The sequence below is a fragment of the Centropristis striata genome, chromosome 20, assembly GCF_030273125.1.
Source record: "Centropristis striata isolate RG_2023a ecotype Rhode Island chromosome 20, C.striata_1.0, whole genome shotgun sequence".
Classification (NCBI taxonomy): domain Eukaryota; kingdom Metazoa; phylum Chordata; class Actinopteri; order Perciformes; family Serranidae; genus Centropristis; species Centropristis striata.
The window spans coordinates 10,299,333-10,321,445 of record NC_081536.1 but is presented as its reverse complement, the minus strand read 5'-3'; the positions used below and the strand labels follow the sequence as shown (position 1 = coordinate 10,321,445).

General features: G+C 40.9%; 2 protein-coding genes across 2 annotated transcripts; both read left to right on the top strand.

Annotated features, from left to right (window-relative positions):
- Nucleotides 1-254: 254 nt before the first annotated feature.
- tarbp1 (TAR (HIV-1) RNA binding protein 1) lies at nt 255-16,439 on the top strand. Its single transcript, XM_059359870.1, has 29 exons — nt 255-1,298; nt 1,383-1,480; nt 1,562-1,631; nt 1,978-2,132; nt 2,253-2,305; nt 2,402-2,499; nt 2,600-2,735; nt 2,824-2,920; nt 3,974-4,063; nt 4,175-4,316; nt 4,402-4,668; nt 5,290-5,387; nt 5,467-5,625; nt 5,701-5,930; nt 6,030-6,273; nt 7,030-7,218; nt 7,527-7,717; nt 7,801-7,872; nt 8,005-8,125; nt 9,320-9,430; nt 9,512-9,661; nt 9,745-9,831; nt 9,926-10,131; nt 10,750-10,831; nt 10,923-11,094; nt 11,178-11,363; nt 12,179-12,303; nt 13,513-13,649; nt 15,685-16,439. Exons 1-29 carry the CDS (start codon nt 386-388, stop codon nt 15,857-15,859), a joined length of 4,854 nt encoding a protein of 1,617 aa, XP_059215853.1. The 5' UTR covers nt 255-385; the 3' UTR covers nt 15,860-16,439.
- Nucleotides 16,440-16,565: 126 nt separating this feature from the next.
- Nucleotides 16,566-21,357, top strand: LOC131993821 (5-hydroxytryptamine receptor 1D). The gene is made up of 3 exons (XM_059359872.1): nt 16,566-16,838; nt 19,559-19,719; nt 19,819-21,357. Exons 1-3 carry the CDS (start codon nt 16,685-16,687, stop codon nt 21,121-21,123), a joined length of 1,620 nt encoding a protein of 539 aa, XP_059215855.1. The 5' UTR covers nt 16,566-16,684; the 3' UTR covers nt 21,124-21,357.
- Nucleotides 21,358-22,113: the final 756 nt, after the last annotated feature.

The window sequence follows — 22,113 nt, the reverse complement described above, 5'->3', positions numbered from 1 at the left end:
TGTTCAAAGTTTTAGTACAAAACACTGAAAAGAACCTTTAATTTTTACATTTCCACTTATAGGTAGGTATATAGAATTTGGCTGTGATAATCAACAGATGTATGATATATGCCATTTCCTCAAAATGTCTGCCGAAGGTAACTAATCAATATATACCATGTTGATAGAATAATGCAAAAATCATTGCACAAGATGTCAATATTAAATTTAGAGACATCTTTCCAACTCAGGCATGTGCCAATTCTCGCGAGAGTTTTGACATTACGTTTGCGGAAGTTTACATTTCGATTGGAAAAACGTGTTCTTCATGGAAGCGGCGCGAGGAGCCGGTTAACGGTTATCTTTAGCTTTCTTGTTCCTGACAGTGTAGCAACTCCTCTCCACAATGTATTCCGTTTTAATTAACGCGGTCTTGTCCAGCTCTCCTGACTACGACCTGTTGTTTGAGTCTCTGGCCTGGCCGAGTGACTCATGGCCGGGGACGGAGCGAGTGGAGGCGCTGACAGCTTTCATTGAGGGACTCGGGCCACTTTTGGCCGACTCGGACACGTTTTCAGCTGCGAAAAGAACATCTATTAAAGATAAAATCGACTCGGTGGTTTGGACTCAGTGTCTGCCTCTTCTCTCCAGAATATCAGCAGAAGCCGGTGGGGACATGCGGTGCAGGGAGAGCACCGCTGCTGCCTGCAGGCTTGTGAGTGTCTGTGTCCCGCTGTGTGACGAGGCTGTGCCGGGGCGGGTCGCTCTGTCTGTCCTGCAGTCGCTCCAGCTGTCAGAGGAGGAGGCGTCCGCTCCGGGACGACTCAGTGTGGAGGTTGCTAGTGAAGTCATGGCTGCTCTCATACCGTTTCTGTCAGCAGATGAGCAGCTCACACTCACCACCCTGTCAGCTAGCCTCCCCTGTATCAAAACACTCCCTGATGCACTGGTCTCCAAAGTCATAGTCAGGCTTCTTTTAACTACTCTGAACTGCTGCAGCACTGCGAGGTTACCCAGCATCCTCCAGGTGATCCTGGATGATCTGTGCACTTGGCACTCCACATCCCGCACACCTGTGGTCACAGAGCGGTCACTGCTGTGTTTGACCGCCCTGTCAGACCACCTGCTGAAACCTCACAGCCTTCCCTCTTCTACCTCCTCCGACCCTCGTCTGTCCCTCCAGTTCTGGAGGATGGTTCAGGATGGACTGACTCACAGAGACAGCGTGTCACGTAAAAGGGCGCTGTACCTGCTGAAAATGTGCGTGGCCCGGTCAGAGGAGGAGGGGGTGGACTGTCCTGTCTCTCCACCAGAGGAGGGTAAATACTCAGATTTGACTCTAACAACTTTAACTTCAATGAAGTTGCATGTTGTGTTTCTTATTGTTCCTGAAATTGTTGCAGATGACATCTTGTTCAAATGGGCCTCTAACAGGGGCAAACTGCTGAGAGAGTTCTGGGAGGATTACGCGCTGGTGATGGAGACCCTGGAGGAAAACCAGGTAGGAAACCACAACATCATTTTGTCAGTTCAGAGGTGAGTGTCATGAAACAGCTTTGTAATCTCTTTTTTTCCTCTGCAGATTCACGTCGTCCGACCAGTTCTAAACAGAATAGACACATTGATCCAAACTACAGTGAAGGATAATCAAGGTAAGGAGTTACTTTTGTATGTTTTTAAAGACTGTTTGAAAATGTTTTTTTTATATTGACCACTTTATTTCATTCATTTCTGGCATTGTTTTTGTAGGTCAGATTCAGCTATTCTGCTAAATGACTAAATGTAAATGTAAATCAATAAACTGTTGAGTTGAGTAAAATCAGCGAAGGGTAAAAAGTACATATGTTTAAAACAGCTTTTTTTTTAAAATTGCAAACTTATTATTTCCTTGAAAATACAATACAGATACAAAAGCAACTCAATAGAAAAATGTTAGAAGAAGTGTCAGCCTTGACGGTTGTGCCTGATCTCTCTGTCACTGCTCTGTCTGTGTTGCAGCTTTAGATCAAGGCGTCTTCCACCCCTCTTGGCTGCTGTGTGTTTACCAGCGGATGTTCCACAGTGAGAATAAATCCTTAATGAGAGAGGGAGTGTGTCATCTGCTCGAACTGCAGGTCCTCCAGCAGCCAGCCTTTGCTTTGGCCTTTTCTCAGGTACAGACTCAGGCATAAATTACGAAGTGGGATTAAGGCTTATTTATTAAATTCCACTAAAATCCTTTGAAATTTACATTCATAAGTTAAAGCTTTGTCTTCTGTCGTGTTGCTCCTCAGTTCATCGTCGGCCCTTTTATGGACGTTCTGTCCGAATCTTCGCTCTTTCACAGGTGAGGGTTTAAAATCAAAAGCAAACAAATAAAACCGAAATCGTATTAAGTGAATCTACACCAAGCCTCATTAACCCACCTTCTGTCCACATGTAGGTCAGTTGGGCAGAGTATAGGAGATTGTCCTGAGCTCGGGGCTAAACTCCAAGTCTTCATGACCTCCTTCTTCAGCAGCCTACCATCAGAGCATAGAGGTACAAAAAAACAGAAGCCACAGAGAAAATATGTCAAAGCTCTAAAACTTCTCCTAGTTAAAATACCTCTCCATCTTTACAATTATGTTTTATTTTTTAGGCCGTATGTTGCTGCAGATGATTCAGCAGCTGTGCTCTAAGCACTGGTGTGCAGCACCCCTTTTCTTCCTCTCCCAGGCTCTGTCCAAACTCCCTCCAGGTCCACTGCTGGGGCCCGACGGGCTCACCGCTCTCAGGTACCTCATTGTGGTTACACTTATAAGGACTGTGTCGTTGCCTCTAATGCTTGATATAGAAGCTCATTTTATCTGCTGTGTTTTACAGGGAGGTGTTGCGCTGCACCATGATAACTCATCAAGTCCTGCTGAGAGGTGCTGCTCAGTGCTTCCTGCTGAACAGCGCCCTCTGTCTCATAGAAGTGGTAAGACACAAACAGTGCACAAAATAACAGGAACACCTTACTACAGGTGCATCTCATTACGTTAGAATATGATGGAATAGTCCATTTCCGGTAGTTCAAGCCAAATAGCCCCAACCAAGTATTGAGCGCATATAGATGGACATACTTTTCAGAGGCCAACATTTCCATATTAAACATATTTTTTGAAATTGGTCTTTTATAATATTAAAATTTTTTGAGACACTGAATTTTAGGTCTTCATTAATTTTCAGCCATAATCATTATAATTAGAAGACATTAAATAAATTAAGACATGAAATGTTTCATTCTGTGTGTAATGGATCTATATAATGTGTTATTTCCACTTTTTAAATTGAATTACTGACATAAATAAACTTTCTATATTATTCTAATTGATTGAGCTGCACCTGTATATAATATAACAACTCTATTGCAAATAGTATTTTGTTCAAAGGGCATTGTGGTTTTTTTCTTTGACTATTAAAAGTCCCTAGTATAATATTGTTTTAAGTGATTAAAGTTTTTCTCTGCTGATGTAATGGTACAGTATAAATTGTGTTGTCAACAGTTGATATTAATAAACACAAGTGTATTACTGTTTATTTAACAAGCACAAAGCTCAATACATAAACTGTATCAGATGCAGCTAAAAGCTGTAGTCTGTGGGCGAAGGCCACTAATGATGCACAGGTTAGAGAGATAAAAGATCATTTGTAGTTCATCAAAACATTACACTTAAAGCGCTAAAAGCAGAGACAATAAAACACTATGCACTGCTTTCCCCAGTTTTTTTCATTGTAAATGTATTGGGGTTTTTTTCTGTAAAAATTAAAATGGTTAAACAGAAGGAAACATCATCAAAAATTATGAAAACAAATGGCAAAAAAAGGAAAGTGAAACTTTGTCAAAAGAGGATCAGTGTTTACTCTCTGAACTCACACTTGTGCTGTTGTGCTGCATCATAAAGGTGTTTCTGTTATTTTGTCCAACCCCTGTGTTTTCATACACAGCTTTAAAGTTAGTGAGCTGCATAATTGAAATATGTTGTTTCAGAATGCAGTGACCCTCGATGATGTTTTTAGTTTCCTGATGCATTTCCGTGCGGACGAGTCGCTGTGTCGAGGGACGCAGATTTGGAATCAGGTATTTCAGACATTTGAAGGAACATTCAACCCAACATGTGTTAAAATGAGACATTAGGAAAGTTGTATGACGGACTAAATGATACCCTAAATATTTGTGACATTGCTGCAGTTGTGTACCTGGCTGTTGGACAATGAGGGCAGTTTCAAGCCCAGGATCATGGATGGAGATTGTACTGCCACAAAGAAAGAAACCGTAAGAGGCTATGTTGAAAGCGAGATACACACCTATCTCCGAGTCCCAGCGAGCACAGGTAAGTCTGAGGTGAGGCTGTCATGGATAATGATCCAGCCTTTAGACGAAATAAGATGTTTAAAGTTAGTTTCCCTGCTCCTCAGGTCACTCTGAGAGGATCCCTGACTCCAGAGAGGCGGATAAGTTGGCCAGGGCCATTCTGCTGTGTGTGGACATGGAGAGGAATCAACCGGGAGCAGAGATCGGTAACACTCTGGAGTCGTTACACTCTCCGCTGCTGGACACCTTGAGCAGAGTCAGCACCAATATGTACCTGCCTGTGCGGAAGAGTGACAAGAGCCTGCAGCTCATGCTCCGACTGTTCCAGCTTGGAGGAACACCAAGCTGTCAGCAGGCTGGAGGGGAGCAAGGTTTGTATTGGCAGTCCTGATCCATTGTTAGAACTGTCCAGTCCACCCTCATGCATATGCAGAAGGTACATTAGATGAATAGGTGCATTCATAGGAAAAGTTATGCCTCTCCTCCAAACTTATTTTCACTTAGTGTGCTATTAGAAAGAATGTGACACTATCTTTGTGAACCTGAACCTTATTATATCCTACAATGTGGTGATTTCCTCACATTTCGACAGCCAAAGAACCGGCTCTCGGCCAGGAAAACTGGTTCCAGAGCGGCACCAACTCTTTGCTGGTCTCAAACCACTTACGTCATGGGCTGGGGGCGGGATTATCGTGACCAATTAGACTAACAGAAACACCTATCATTGATTTTATTTTATTTGTTTAAGCAGCACCAGCACGAGCCTAGCACTAGCGCTAGGTTTGCTTTGGTGGAAGCGGGATCGTAGAGTACCTTCTAATATTAACAGGGTTCCTGCAGGGTGCTGGAAAACCTTGAAAACACTTAATTTTTAATGTTGTATAGAAAAAAGTAAAACTTAATGTATTCTTGCGGTATATCATGTCATAGGTCATATGTAAAGTGGCTCAGGAGTGTCTGACATCCAGCTTTCCTCACTTTGCTCTTCACAGCGGAAAATGTGATGTGTGCCATGAAGAAGCTCATTTTTAAAGTTGTGGATCAGATCGAGGACTTCATCTTGAGGCGGCTGCTTGGGGAGCTTCAGGAGGTAAGTCACCATCACTTCAGTTAGCATAGAGATCCAGAGGGACTAGATCTGACGTGTACATGTGCTGTTCTCTTTACAGCTGTTTGATGTGGAGCGGGCGGAGCTGTATCTGTGTGTCCTGAGGCAGCTGGTGGTCATGTACAGTTCTACACTGCAGCACCACAGTACAATTCAGCAGACCTATTTCCCTAAACTCATCAAGTTCAGCCTCAAGGTCCTGCAAGAACCAAGCCAGCAGGTACACAGCGCAGACAGGAATGTCATAAATCAGTTCGAGTGCTTGGTTATTTAAAACAGGTTTTTTTTTTTGCAGATCAACTCTGTTGCAAACCAGGTGGCGAAAGCGGTTGCGATGGCTTCCCTGGCTACAGTTTGTGTTCTCGTGGAGCAGGAAGTGATTGACATGCAATCAGAGACCGTTTCTGTTCTGAAGTCACTGCATGACTACTTCTACAATCCAGTGTCGTCTTCCTGCCAAAATCAGTCCTTACTCGGGAATTTCAATGAACGCCTGCTGAAACCCCAGACAGAAGACGGTTCAAGGTCAGTGAAAGTCCGCGTAGAGTACTCGGTAAGCCTTAATATGTATGATGAATATAAAACACCAGCCAGGCATGGTAAGTTACAATATTTTTTTTTTAGTGATGTAGGAGTGCAAGGTTGTCTGCTGCAGGACTGGGGACGCATCGCTGCCAGTTTTATGCGTGACCAGTGGATCTGTCTGAGTGTCCTGATTAAGACCATTGGGATTCCTGAGTCCGTAGAGATTTCCAGAACGTCTGAGACTCTCAAAGCCGCTCTGAGCTGCAGCGTGGAGGCCCTGGCTCTGCTGCCCAGTGACCTGGTGCTGCCTGTGCTCACCTTCATGGAGACAACGCTGCCACAGGTGAGTCTCAATCACAGAGTTTGTACAAAGTCTGAAAAGTTCTGAAAATGCTTCATTTTCCACACTTTTTTTAAGGTTAAGATGCGCTTAATTCAAATATACTCCTTGAGTATATGGTATATAACATAACATATCCTGGTGTTTCATCTACATAATCACATATGTAAAGCAACATTTTTTTAATATGAGAGGACCTTGCCCTCAATGAGAAAGTAAAAGAACTGAATGAGTTGACATGAGCACAAAACTGTTCCAATGTTAGTATTCTTCTGGGGTAGTCCGATCATTTGATTGTTTTTGAACAGATATAGCTTCACTTGCTGTCATAAGTTAACATGTTAACTGTTTATTTAGGGATTTCTTGTGTTTACTTGTCATTCATAGCTAAATAGGTCCTCTGTTGATCCTTTACTCTGGAAATCAGCAAGCATTAAATAATAACTTCCAAAACATACAATGAAATGTAGCTGGTAAAATAAACAAAAAGTGTCAGTATACATTGATTTGCTGTGGAATTAAATTAATTCTGCTTTTTATTTTAAAGCCATTGAGTGTCTGGAAGCGCTTGCAAAGTGCCTGAAATTTTAAAAATCTTAACGTACAAATCCTGCAATCTTTTCAGGTCAAATTTCAGCATTGAAATGAGATCTTTAGGTATAACAAGGAATTCATTGCAGTCATAATATAATTTCTGATGTAGTATCTGGTAAAGTCTGTTTCTGATGAAGTGTGCACTTGGTGGTGTTTTGATCCTAGCTGCTACCTCACGAGGAGGCCATGTGTGTGGAGGCTGTGACTCAGAGCTGGGAGCTGGTGCAGGGTCTGAGCACCAACGCTCACGACTTCTGGCCGGCCCTGAAAGGCTTCGTCTCCATGGCCTTCCACCGCAAACTGCTGGAGCTGACGCACGCGTCTGCCCCGACGCTTCTGGCCACCTTGAAACAGGTGATTAAAATCAGACTCTCTGACCTGGAAATCAAACATTTTTTCTAACCCATTGAAGCCTGGAAAGCGGATACGTCGTTTTGTAGTATTTGTATAAGCTCTCAAATGCTTTTTGAATTTCATTTCTATGTGCTACAGAGGCTGAAAAATCTATTATTTAGTAGAAGCGTTGACACTTCTGTTGAATTTCCAGAAAAACTTCAGGTGTTAGGGGCTTATTTTAAAATCGCCCAGAGGTTTTACAGGCGTTTTAGGCGTCAATGGGTTAATGAAATACACATTTATACATGTGGTGCGATTGTTTTCAGATTGCCACCGAGCTGATGGAGCTGTCTCAGTCGAAGAGCGGAGTGTTCGGCGTGCTCCTTCAACACTGCTGTCAGACGTGGCTGCCCACAGACCGAGGCAGCGACCACACTGTGTTTTCTAGTGTTTTTAGCCACATCAACATACTCACTGAGGCTTGTGTTTATGGACCAGTGTTCAGGAGAGATCAACGGTAACTCTTAACAGAAATTTTCTGACTTATTCGGTTGCATCTCAGGTTTGTTTTAACCGTTTTCATCTCACTCTTTCTCAAAGGCTTATCCAGGATGTCCAAACATACGTGGAGCAGCTCGGTGAAGAGTGCGCTGCCAACGTTGCAGTTACAAGGTGAACTGCAGTTCTTTTTTTGCAATTTGTGATAACATTCTTTTTCATGGTGTAATTTAAGATGGCACCACTGGAGGTCTCTGTTGGTGTGCAGATGTTTTCACACTTAAACTACTACTTTTTATTTTTCAGTGATAACAGGGATGACCAGTTGCCTCGCACATGTGTGCTCGCCTTCCTCAGCCACTTGGATTCCTCTGATCTGCAGCATCAAAGGCTGATTGAGGAACTAGTTATGGATTTATTAAAAAGGGTAAGCTATAGATCAGTAAGGGTTGTGTGATACAAAAGCATTTAGTGGTATTAGTATTTTTTTTCCAAATGAAATATACAATAGCAAGAAAAAGCAAGTGAACCCTTTGAAATTACGTCGTTTTCTGCATTAATTTGTCATAGAATGCGATCTGATGTGCATCCAAGTCTCAAGTATAGACAAACACAATGTGCTTGACCAAATAGAACACAAACAATTAAAATATTTCATGTTTTATAGAACTCATCCATTTAATATTCATAGTGATGGTGCAACTGTAGTATCATATGGTAAATGTTTGAAAAAATCAACCAAAAAATAATGCAATTTACTGTCCCTTCCAAAACTATTGGAAAAACAAGGCAATTTTATTTATTTTTGCTGTATAATGAAAACATTTCGTTTTGACATCAAAAGATGAATATGCGACAAAAGATCAGTATTTATATCTAGATCTATTTAAAAATTAAGAGATAAGATAGCACTGTTTGTCTGAAACCATCCGTTTTTCAAGGGAGCACAATTATTGGAACTATTTTTTGTTGCCCAGGTGTGTCTTATTACATTAATTATGAAACAATAAAAAGTAACAAAAGCACAAATAAATATTTGGCATCAATCTGTCTATATTGGCACTGGCAAATAATTTTTTCATCAGTCATAAAATGGCCACATTGTAGGTGATATGTAGTTTTACTACCAAATAGTAAGTTGTATCTGTGAGTGTTCACTTTTCTATGCCAAATACTGAGAAGTTTTCTAGGTGATGACATTCATTAGTGACTGATGACTGATGATTGTGACTTCACCACCCAAAACACTGAAGCCGTAAATTACCAGACATTTAAAAAAAATAAAATCAGAATATGATCATGTTATCATGGCTAACATCACCTTTAAGGATTTGTGTTCAATGCGTCGTGATTTCTGTTTTCGTCTGAGAATAGTTTGCAGATATGTTGATTTCATATTGCAACAAAAAAAACACTTTCGCCTCTAATGTTCTGATCCCTCATAGTATCTCATTTGTTTGTACTGTCTGTATGTGTAGCAACAAATACTTGTTTTGCTGTATGACATTCTGAATTGTACTTGGCATTTTTTCATTACGATAATGAGCTGAACATCAGTTACAGCTAATTTAACAACACTTAACACCATTTTCCATTATCCTCTTCCACCCCATCTCTCCAGGATAACGACATATCAAAGTCAAAAGTACGTTACTACAGCAACTCCCTGCAACATCGTGTCAAAAACAGAGTTTGGCAAACACTGCTGCTGTTGCTGCCCAAGCTCAGAGAGGTAGGACAATTACACTTACAAATCACACAGGAAATAACCACTCCGAAAGTAATAGTGCATGTGTATTATTTCTGTGTGCAGGAGTTTGTTACTGCCGTGCTCAACCACGTGTTTGAAGCTGGATTCTGCAGCAACCAGGCCTCAGTGAAGTACCTGATCGAGTGGATGATGATTCTGATCCTCGTCCGTTATCCACATCACATTGACAGTTTTTGGGCTTGTTTCAGCAGGGTGAGCTCCCACTCTGGATACATAGATGCCAGGAAATACCATATAATAAGTTAAATGGTGAAATCATTGTGTTTCCTGTGCAGGATCATGACAAGACCAAGACAAGCATCTGCACCTTTCTGTCAGTCCTGGTACATTTCAACGTCATCATTCCTAATCTTGAAGATAAGGTAAAGCCTTTGATTTTTTTTTTCCTCCACCCACACACAAATCTTCCTGCATCAACTCTCTGAATCTACATCTCTCTCTCCTTGTGTGTTTAAGGATGCTCACCTGCGTAAAGCGCTGGACATCATCCTGCAGTGGTGTTTCAACCATAACTTCAGTGTGCGCCTGTATGCTCTCCTGGCCCTGAAGAGAGTGTGGAGCCTGGCTGGAGTCCGTGCAGAGGAAGGAGCCGATGGGTTCGGGGGGCTGTCCACTGTGATCAAGGCCTGTCTGAACCAGGCTGAGGCCATGCAGAGCACCGGGTCAGAGCAGAACTGCTACATTAAGTGCAAGACATTTGTTGTCAGGGCTGAACGATTTTAGGAAATTATCTCACTGCGGATCTATTTTTCTGGCAGATATTGCGATTTCAATTCGATTAACAATTTTTTTCATTTACATTTACATTTAGTCATTTAGCAGACGCTTTTATCCAAAGCGACTTACAGGAAGAGTAAAAGCAAACAATCAAGGTATAGTGCAATAAGAGCTATTAATGCATCAATAAGTGCTAGTGACAGTTCTTTGAGGAGTAGAATTATCGTGTGGTGGGTTAGGGTTAGGGTTAGGGTTAACCGCTTCTGGTTCCTCTGAAGCCATTTCAAAACATGTTAACGTTAAAAAGCACGAGGAGCAGGTTAATACTGATTGGTTAGTGTGACCTGTCCACGAGTAGCATGCCGCTTCTGATTGGTGAGATTGTTGTAAAATAGTTGACACAACAGATCCAGGGTCAGTCAGGAGCGCTGCAAAAAATACTCAGCTTTGGCAGGTTTGATCAGGTTGTCTGAAATCCCGATTTCGATTGTAAAACAAATCGTACAGCCCTATTTGTTGCAGTGTGCTAATTTATTTACTTGTATTTGCTTTGTCACAATTAGAAATGCCAACAAGAACTGGACGAGGATTCAGGAGCACTTCTTCTTTGGTGCCTTTCATCCTATCAGGGATTACAGTGTTGAGGTGTGCTAGTATTTTTTTTTCTACTGAACAGATATAAATACAGTAACACGGTGTAGTAACTTGTTTTTAATGTTTGTGTTTGCTTTCCTAGACCATATTCTATACGTTCCCCAGTCTGTCAGAGTTGGCCGATGATGAGTGGATTCCTTCCTGGAAGTTTGAGAAACTGTCCTGTTTCCCTGAAAGTCCATCTTTTCCTTTGAGAAATCCTGCTCCGGACCTGAGCCAGCTCCAGCCTGGAGACTGGATCCAGCAAGACAAAGGTATAGTCTATAGGACTACTTGATAAAACATTGTGATCTTTTCCTTATCTCTGCTTGAATGGACGTGTTATTGCATCTCCCAGGCGAGCAGAATAAGGAGGAGCGCTGGGCCGAGGTGCAGAAGAAGATCACTCCCTGGAGGTTGGGGATCCAGGAGCAGGAGCCTGAACTTCAGCTGGTTCCACAGCAGAGAGCTGCTCGACTGGGCAAGCTGCACGGCGCCCTGGTGGTGGTCGCCTCATTAATCGACAAGCCCACTAATCTAGGAGGTCAGGAGCTGCACAGTATTTACTACCCTGATTCCCAAAAAAGTTAGGATGTTGTCTAGTTTTTTTAAATGTATTCAATTGAAAATTGAACAAAGACAATACATATTTTTATGTTCAAACTGGTAAACCTTTGTTAAACCTATTTCATTTAAATTATATGCAGCATCCCAGCTTTGGAATCAGGGTTGTATATTTATTCCCATTTTTATCTATTACTTCGTCAAAAAATAATGCAAAATGTCAGCAAATTTCTCCTTGATTTGTGTAATACGGTGAAGCAACAACACTAAAGGCTTTTGTTCGTTTTTTGACACAGACGTCAAACAAAGCTTCCGCTGAAAGCAATCACTTAAGTCCTCTTATCAGAGTTTAGACAGGGAATGCCCAGCTTTATTCACAGACACCCCTATTTTATGTCCTCCAATAGTGTAGTCCAGTGCCTTTGTATTCGGTGATAAGGGGCTGAATCGATCAGAATTTGTTTGTTGAGGAAAAGACCCATTTTCAAAACCAATATTGATATTGCATGATGTAAGCAAGAACATTATCTTGACCTTTCTGTAAATGTTTCACTTGGAAACGCTTCCAGTTGCCATTACAGGTGCAGCTTTCTAAATCTGTCCATGATTATAGACTGGTAGTCAGAGTCATTATTATCACATATTATGTAAAAAAAAAATTAAAAAAAACCCTTCCTCCCTTTGGATGTCATGGATCATTCTTATCATCCTTTTTCTTAACCACAGCTTGATGTCTTAGCGAGTACAAGTTCATATTAGATGGATGTCACTTTTGTTTATTTGCTGTCTCTGTAGGTCTGTGCAGGACCTGTGAGATCTTTGGTGCCAGTGCTCTGGTTCTGGATAGCCTCCGCCACGTCAGCGACAAACACTTTCAGTCCCTGAGCGTCTCGTCTGAGCTGTGGCTTCCTCTTTTGGAGGTAACGTGCATAAACAGTGTCACATTTCACTCTAGTTTTTTAAGGTAGCTTTTTCTTCAGTGTGCTCATGACCTGAGAAATGTGTGATTTTTAACCTGGCTGGCTCCGGGTTAGAATGATCTCAGCCAAGGTCAAGAGCATGCAGTGTGCAAAACAAGTCTTTGCTCCATCTTTTTTTGCTCAAATTTATGATTTCTTGCTCTATTATAGCCACTGCAGTTATGAGAAATGGGAATAAACCAAAACCCAAGGTTAAAAAAAATGACTCTAAATCATGAATTTCAACTCGAGGTAAAAAAAAAATGAAAGGGTTGAGGTCATCTCAGGTTTGTCTCTACAACCTGCTGATCCTCTGGCGTCGCTCCAAATCTGGAGTGTCTTTTCATCGACCATATGGAGCAGAAAAAGGGAACCATCTGTTTTTTGATGATGTTACAATGTGACAGCCTGGAGTAGATTTTCTACGAGGTGAAAATGCTTAAAACATTGCTAAATGTGTTATCGTTCACACTTTGAATGCACAATATGTGATTTTCTGCTGTTGGGGCAAGCAAGAAAATAGCAGCAGGCAACAATGCCGTCACTGCAGTCAGTTTTCTCCTTAAAATTCCTTCAGTGTGCATCGTTGTGGATGTTTTTACCGGGAGCAGAATTATCCGCAGTGTTCTCCTCCTCTTCCAGACAAACAAACAAACAAACGGATCAGGTGAATAAGCCTGGTAAAAAACACTGAATAAATCAGTTTCTCCAACACTGACATTGGACACTGGAATTCCCTAAGGGGCTGCAGGCAGAGCCACCACTAATGTTTGCTCAGCTTGTTTCTCTGATAAGTGAAGATCCAGATGCCCAATGACTGAAATTTATAGTTAAATTTAACAAGATCTAAAAATTGTCATTACATTTTGACTTTAAACGATTAAAAGTCAATTTAGGGCATCTTCTGGCAGGCAACCACAATGCTGAAGCATGCATGAAGGTCATATGGCACCTTAGAGGGGCCACCACATGAAACAGACTGATTAAAATAGCAGATTTCTACAGATTATAACAGATAATCTAAGTATACAACGCAACAAAAAATGTCATTCAATCAGTCGTTTTTGGATATATTAATGCAGAAAAGTAACATATTTTACCTTGTTTGAATCAATGTTTTGAAATTAATTCACATGATCTCTAAGTTTATAAACTGTATCTGTCTATCAGGTGAAGCCAGTGGAGCTCAGTGACTTCCTGCAGGTGAAGAAGAGTGAAGGGTACTGTATTGTTGGAGTGGAGCAGACCGCCAACAGTCAGAGCCTCCAGGACTACCAGTTCCCCGAGAAGACCCTGCTCCTTCTGGGGTACGACAGCATTAAATGCTCATTTTTCCATCAATGCACTAAACCTACATGCAACCAGTTGTGCACAAATGCCCGCCAGCCTCCGTCTTCCCATGCCCTTTGTGCCTCTCGCTTAGATAAAGGTGTGAGCTGACGACGCTATTTAATGTTATCTCGCCGGTTTAGTGTGTTTCCCCGCGGGGCCTGCGTCTCTCCTCTCCATGGTGTACCTGTCGGGGCATGCTGGACTGTAATTGGCTCTCCCTGAGGAGGAGAAGCAGGAAATGTATTACACAAAGCAATAGAGGCATTGTGATGACAGCAGCAGGAAAAGCTTAACCTTCATGTAGTGTGGTTTGAGTCGTGACGCTGCCCTGTGACTTCCATTAGTCAGGACACAAAATAAACCATTTGTAGCGACTCTGAAGTGAACACGACTGTAATTATAAGCTTTGCGACAGTAGAAGTATGATTCACTCTCCTCATAAACTGCAGCAGTGCAGCTGGTCTTGCAGGCAGAGAGGGAGAGATTTAATATTTATCACGTCTGTGTAGGTGTCCTGTTTTGTTTTACCCTGTTCAGTCACAGAGGTGTGAGTAGCGCTGTTAGCTTAAACACCCGGCGTGTGAGCTGAATCTTGAGTGCTTTCACAGCTGCGCTCTCCTCTGCACAGCATGGCCCGGCTCTAATCTCTCATCAGGTCGCTATTATCTCACCCAGTTGCACTCACGATAAATGTAGCTCATCAAATCAGGCTTTCTCACCGCGTGGCACCCTCCGTAGACTCATTGAACACCAAACTCATTAGCTCTTTATGTTTGCCTTGCATGGCCCATATTGCTGGATGGCAGTATATACTCAGTTGATTACAGTTTGGATTGCTCTTGGACTCGAGCTCGTGAGTCATGTGTATGAAAAGCTCATTCCTCATAATTGTGAAAATTACGAAGGATTAAGTTGGCCGCTCACGATAAGGGTTCTTAAATTAAATCAACTGGATGGCATCATTATGTCGGATGAAAGCGGAAATTAAAGTCACAAAAATAAAATGTTAATTGTGGTGTATTGATACACATCAGGGTTAGACTGAGAAAACAGATGTCAGGAAGTCAGTGGTGCTTTATTGCTGGCAGGATGCATATATTTCTATGTTTATCCTGCAGTAGAATTTACTTTCTTGACATTTTAAACTCCAATAGATTTCTGTCAAAACACACCAGCTGAGTAACCCGCTGTTGAAGTTTGACTATATTTCAGTGTATTTTATTATGTCCCTGTAAATTCCCTTAAAAGCAACTTTACAAGATTAAATTAATATTTCTAAAATATGCTTGTTTTTTTTAGCTTATAGCAGGACAAAACGCAAAATGAACAAAGGTGTCAGAGATGATTTTGACTGATAGCAATTGTAAATAGGTATATAAGGGAGGCTAAAAGAAATAAACTGGCTGTGGGCTCTAGCTCTGTGTTTGTTGTACAAACATGGCAATGATGTCAATCTCCTCATGTAAATCTCTGCAGCTAAATATATTTTCTAGACCGATATGGGATTTTTGAGACAGATGCCGATACTGATTTCAGAGGGAAAATTTACCGATAACCGATATGGGAGACAACATAATTTACCCAGAGAGTGACTTTCTCAAACATAACTTAATTAAATACTTTTTAACATTGTCAGCCAATTATATGAAGGATAACTGAGGAAAAAATGAAGCTAAATTAGCATCTTTACTGTTCTGTCAATTGCTGGGTATTTAAAAAAAATAATTTAAAAAAATCACAGCAAGTAGCATTTGCTATATTATATATTGTGTAAAAAAAGTTTTCATAAGGGCACATATCGGACAGCATATACACGATACTGATAGGCCAATATCACCCGGTAATACCACTCAACCGATATATCGGTAGGGCTCTAATATTTTCCAAAATATAAACATGAAAATCCCCTTTTCTAAAAACTCTCCAGACCTTTGTGTATACTAGAATTTTCCAGATTCTTTGTCCCACTCTGCATTATAAGTATACCATTTTCTCTCTTCCTCCCTCTAGCAACGAACGAGAAGGTATCCCTGCCAACTTGCTCCAAATGTTTGACGTGTGTGTGGAGATTCCTCAACAAGGGGTGACCCGCTCGCTCAACGTGCACGTGAGCGCTGCCCTGCTCATTTGGGAATACACACGGCAGCATCTCGCTTCAGCCGAAGTCTCAAAATCCGAAGACTGAAGAGGAAAGCAGCAGTGCAGATGGATGGACGAGACGTCTGACCTCCGGATGTTGACCTCGCTTGCTCTTCTCTGGAATCGACAGTAAAAAGCGTCTTGGGGGACATGAAGATGCTCCATGCAGTAAACGCCAGGACCCTGAGGACCTTCATGCTCTGTCTAGACCGGACTCTGTCCTTTGAGGTTTTAATGTGGTCAGCAGTCATCAGTGCTCCTCTTGTGCCTTAATGAGAGTCATGAATAGAGAGCGGCTCTCGTTATTACATCTAAATATTCCACTGGGCATGCTGGTATATTAATGGGTGCAATCTCTGTGTTGGCAGAGGAGAAGCATTAATGGGAATTTTCCCCTTTGAGGGGGCAGTGTGTTGTTTATGTGAGCAATTAGTTTTTTCCTCCCAGCACCCTGACTGGACTGTAAAGACCATTCCCAGGAAACTATTATACATAATGTATAAATTCTGCTTTGTTAGGGCATAATTATCTGTGTGCTCAATGTTTTTATTGCATTTTTTTGCTGATTTTTAATTAACTGACTTTTTTTTTTGATACGGTTGAATAAATGAAATCTGTTTTATGTACATGTGTGTTTTAACGTTTATTTTTAGAGACTGCTTTAACAAAGGAAGCACTGAAGGGGTTAAATATGTTTGTGCATCCTCCTCCCTCTTTGTTAACCAGTAAATGAGTTGGTTTACCTGGAGACCGTCCGAGCGAAGGAGGGGGAGCAGATGGAGCACATTTGATCACACTCATTTCTTTTTCCATCAAGTCACAAGTGTACGTGTCTCATCATGTGAGGATAGCAGTTGTTTTTGGGTGGGACATGGATGACCTGGATGGCTCCTGGTCGGTGTCCCTGCAGCAAGCAGCAGAGGCCAACGCGAGCTGGCCGGAGGGCTCTGGGCCCGGCGTGTCCCGACAGACCCAGCTGGTCCTGGAGATCCTCATGGTGCTGATGTGTTTGGGCGCTGTGACAGGTACACTATTACCTGTTGACATTTTATTCATTTTTAACACCTCAACAAAACCTCTGACTTTTTTAATCCCTATTATTTCCTACTAATTTAAATACAATGACCTGCTTAGCATTTTCCTATCCAAAACGCACACTTAAATGTAACTAAGTACATTTGCAGAAATACTGGACTTCAGTGTTCTCCTACTTTATAGCCTACTACTACTCAACTACATCTCGGAGGGAATTTTTTTTTTTTAATCCACTACATTAATTTACTCTTACCTTTAATTACTACTTACTATTAATAATTAATACAAAATAAAAATCAACTAATAAATTATTATGTATTATAGATTAAGCTACCCAGCAGTATATAAAGTATTTCAAACTAGCTCCACCTTTAAAAGCTGCTACATTAAAGTGATGTACACATTAATGCATCAATTATAATATTTCAATAGTATGACATACATTATTCTGATATGAGTCACTGCATAATTAGTACTATTTTGATTAATTTGATTGCTATTATTTTTGTACTAAATGAGAGACTTTTACTTGTAATAGAGACCGTTTTTAAACTGGTATTTTCAATTTTACTGAAATAGAATATCTTTTAGTATCTTTTTTGAGTACTTTGTCCACCACTGCTTATACTGTTTAGCCAAGAGAATACATAAAGGGATTTTTGTGTTGCCTGGTTGTGAAATATCCCTTTGGCTGGTGTTTATCCTCCTCCAGCATTACATTTGCAGTGTCTTTTTTACCTCCAGTGAACCATTTGACTTCTGGCCCTCTGGAAAACCATTGCAGAGCTTCTGGACCTAAATGTATTCATTATTTATTTTTATTTTTTTTTAATTACTTTATTGCAAGTTATGAAATCACAAATATTAACAGCCTCATCACATATTCAATTCATCCTGCCACATTTATGCATTTTTTTTACAAGAGGCAGTGCCAAAAGAATAAATAAATAAGTAAATTAGATATTCATGTTTAATTGTTTGCTTATTCAATGAATTGTTTCATTGAGGAAAAGAAAGAGAAGAACAAAAAAAAAACAAGAAAAAAAAAACAATTAACGGCGGGGGGGTCGGGGCTCCCTCAACACTCCACGCACAGTTCTAGTTTTCCACTCCATTTATTTCCATTACCCATTTACTCCAGTTTCTTTTAAATTCTTCTTCTCTGTTTCTTAACTTGTAGGTGATTTTTTCCATTTCCTTAATCTCATCTACTGTTATTTTCCATTTGTTGATGCATGGGGAATTAACGTCCAACCAATTTCGTGTGATCTGTTTTAATGCAGCTATACGTATCACTGTATACAGATATTTATCTCCTTCCTTCTCAATTTCTGATGGAATAATACCTAAAAGAATATTAACTGGTTTTAATGACTTCTTTAAATAAAATGTACTGATGATTTTCTCCTGAACTGCCCTCCAGAATGTTTCTAACACTGGACGGAAATAAAAAATATGTGCATGGTTAGCTTCTTGTTCCGGACATTCCCTCCAGCATTTTGCACTTCCTGGTGAACTATATTTTGATTTAATGATTGGTGTTACGAAGAGCTTCATGTTAATTTTCCAGGCAAATTCTTTCCAATAATTTGATTGTGTTGTCTTAAATATTCTTTTACATGCTTCTTCCCATTCTTCTTCCGATATTGTTATTGCCAGTTCCTTTTCCCATTTTTCTTTAGTGTTATCTACAGATTCTTTTGTTTCCTGTAGAATTTTATACAGTTTACAGATTCCGGTATTAAAACTATTTCTATTTTTGTTTATGAATTCCAATAATGTATGTTTTCTCTGAATCTGTTCTCTCTGCTCTTCCATAAGATAGCTCCTTATCTGGAAATATTGAAATAAATCCTTATAGTCTAAATTAATTTTTTTTGCTATTTTATCAAAGGGGTCTAGCACAGTATTTGTCATCAATTGTGAGTACAATTGTAACCCCTTCTCTGCCCAGCCTTCTAATGCTGTATACAATGTATTCATTATTGAAATGTTAAAATCTTTATATCAAAGAATTATTTGGCCTTTAAAAGAACATGGTATTTTTGAAAGTTAGACCCATTTCACTTTATTATAGACTTACTAACATTTATGACTGCATCATGATGAGTAATACTAAATAAAATCAGGAGCTCATGAGCTTTTATTATTGACTTTGTAGATATTTGAAACTGCCAAACTGATGAAGTTAGTTAGTTAGTTAGTTAGTTAGTGGTTAAATTCATGAACATTTATTAATTATTTGAAAGAAAAAACAACAGGTGGAAGATTGCAAGTTTAAATGTCATGTTCAATGCTTTGATCACCACAAGCAAAATTCCATTCATGTCTATTGTGTTTTGATGGTGCCAGAAATATCATACTTCAGTGCCTGAACAGATTAATAATTACCCACATGGATAAACTGACACTTAACATGGAATTAGATTTATTTCAACAAAAGGTACTTGCATGACTGCACAATGAACAATCATTAGCTTAGCATTCTGCAGCACTGCATAGTACAAAGAGAAGTCATTTGTATGCTTGTATCTTTGCTATTCAGAACTATTAAAATCAAATTCGAACACTTTTCTGTATTTAGTTATTAATTCACAGATTCATTACTGTGTACATTTTTGTCTCTTCTGCTAGGTTACAGATGGAAAAGATGGTCAACCAGTCTGACCTTGGTGTCATTGTGTTTGTGTGTTATTGTATTTTGGTGTAGGTAATATTCTTGTCATTGTTATTGTGGCTGCAACCAAGACTTTCCACTCGGTGACGTCGGTGCTGATCATGAACCTGGCCGTCAGTGACCTGCTGGTGGGCGTTGGAGTGATGCCTTTTGTTGCTTTGTCCATCATTAATAGCGGATGGAAGAATTGCACTGTATGTCACCTCTGTTCAATACTAAAAACTGCTTTACAGTCATGAATTAGTGACTTAAGGCTGACCTCCTGATCAGATTGTCTCTCCCCTATCTGACAGGACCTTTGTTTGTACGTGGGCTACACCTCCTCTGTGTACTGTACAGCTTCTGTACTCACATTAGCAGCTATTGCCCTTGACCGCTACCACTCCATCATGGACTGCCTGCGCTACAGTTCCCGCTGCACCCTGTGGAGGATCTGTGCTGTGGTTCTGTGGATCTGGCTGCAGGCTCTGCTCACCAGTTGTCCTCCCCTGCTGGGCTGGAGCTCCATCAGCTATGTGGTCCCCATGTACAGCTGTGCAGTCAACTGGGCCAGCAGTCCCAGCTACACAGCTTTCATGGCTGCCCTCTCCTACCTCATACCAGCAGTTGTCATCCTCTTCTGCTACGTGAACATCGTCAAGGTGGCCCGCAGCCACGCTAGAAGGATTCATACATTGGAGGATTCAGTCCAGCGCAGCAGGAATCCCAGCTCTGCCTTCACGACTGGTGATTCATCCCAACAGCACTGTGGGGGCCTCCACAGCCCCTCGAGACTGATTTATCATGTAAGTGGACAGTTTGTGTCTGATGTCAGTAGGGAAGAGGGGAATTACCTCAGCCCTGCTCTGCCTGATTCTACCACAGAGCAGAATAACTCTCCATCCAGACGTTTGTTCTCATTCCTGGCCCAGCCACCGCTGCAGAACTCCCAGCAGCAGCAGCACCACAACCACCATGGAGTGGTGCGCCTCTTCCTGGTCATCTCAGCCTTCTTCCTCTGCTGGACACCTTACATAGGCGTGGCCCTGGTTCAGGCCACAGAAACTGCAATCTCAGGCCAATCCAGCCTCGTCCCACCCTCCGCTGTCACCTTTTCATACTGGCTGGTGTTGCTGAACTCTGACATCAACCCACTGCTGTACGCTCTGCTCAGCAAGCGTTTCCAAGGCGCTCTCCAGGGACTGAGGCAAAAAATAAGAGCACGCCTGGTCAGTGTGGTGGGCAGGGGAGGGGGGGTCAGGGCAGAGGGAGATGATGGCAGGAGCAGTGACCCCTGCACTCTGACTACCACACATCCTGGGCCACTTTCCAGCTCTGAGAGCGACGACTCGAAGTATTCCTCCTCTGTTTTTACTGTTCGCACTGACTTCAAACAACACTCTGAGGAGCATCTATGCAAAGTGTGTCACCATGAAAAAACCTCCCCGTGCTGCTCTGTGTGGCAAGGTGCTGGTGCTGAAGGGAGGCCTGACTGCCTGCAGGTCCCCTCTAAGCCACAAGAGGGCGGCAGGTTACCGTTCTCAGCTCTCACCAAGGAGCGTCAGGCCACTTTCTTCTTTGGACAGATAACTGTCAGAGTAGAGCATGATGTTTGTTAGTGTGATATCTGCAGAGGCTGTTGCAGAAATATTATTAAAGGACTAACAATGATTTTCATTATTGATGAATCTGTTAATTTGTTTTCTCAGGTAATTGATTAATAATTTTGGCTATAAAATGTCGGTAAGTAGTAAAATTGTCCATGACATCTTCCCAGATCCCATGTTTGCATGTTCTTTGTGCTTGTTTTATCCAACAACAGTCAAAACGAAAATATATTTACTTTAAAATTTTAGTGATTATAACCAAAAATATTCAATTTTAGGCAAAGAAAATTGCAAATTCTCACTTTTTAGAAGCTGGAACTGGCAAATTTTTGGATATTTGTCTAAAATATGAGCAAGACAAACAAGAAATTATCAGATTAATTTTTATAACAATCGATGAATCCATGGAGGAATTACTGAGCGGGCCCACCAGGCTGAGGGCCTAGGTGTCAGTAGCCCCCCTGGCCTTTACCTACAAATGTCACTCAAAGAATCACAACAAGGAAAAGAGTCTGAATGACCACAAATAAACACAAAGAGAACTACAAACAGCTGCACAGAGACACAAAAAAATACAAAGACACACAAAGCAACTAAAAAGAGACACAAAATGACTACAAAAACAACACAAAGAGACACAAAATTAGTACAAAGAATCACAAAGCAACTGCAAAGAGACAGAAAATAATTACAAAGAGATGCAAATTGACTACAAAAAAGGGCAAAAATAATCACAGAATACAGAAGAATAACAAAGTAAAACAAAAAATGTGTGTGTCTTGCTCATATGTGAGATAGGTGTTGGGGCTTTTGCATGTCTGTTCCCAGGGGCCCATTGTCTCATAATCTGCCCATGAATTAGTCGAACAATAGTTTCAGCTGTACTACCTTTTTTTTTTGGTTTGTTTTAACTTTTAGCACAGAACTACAACACTGAGAATAAAACAAACCTGGACAAGGAAATGTATTGAAAAGAAATATTTTATATAGTACATGTGATTA

Coding starts and splice junctions, on each gene's coding strand:
- tarbp1 (XM_059359870.1), top strand. CDS start 386: ATGTATTCCGTTTTAATTAACGCGGTCTTGTCCAGCTCTCCTGACTAC. Junction 2,306..2,401: donor GAATCTTCGCTCTTTCACAG/GTGAGGGTTTAA, acceptor GTCCACATGTAG/GTCAGTTGGGCAGAGTATAG. Junction 5,388..5,466: donor TGCTTGGGGAGCTTCAGGAG/GTAAGTCACCAT, acceptor TTCTCTTTACAG/CTGTTTGATGTGGAGCGGGC.
- LOC131993821 (XM_059359872.1), top strand. CDS start 16,685: ATGGATGACCTGGATGGCTCCTGGTCGGTGTCCCTGCAGCAAGCAGCA. Junction 16,839..19,558: donor GTGTTTGGGCGCTGTGACAG/GTACACTATTAC, acceptor ATTTTGGTGTAG/GTAATATTCTTGTCATTGTT. Junction 19,720..19,818: donor GCGGATGGAAGAATTGCACT/GTATGTCACCTC, acceptor CCTATCTGACAG/GACCTTTGTTTGTACGTGGG.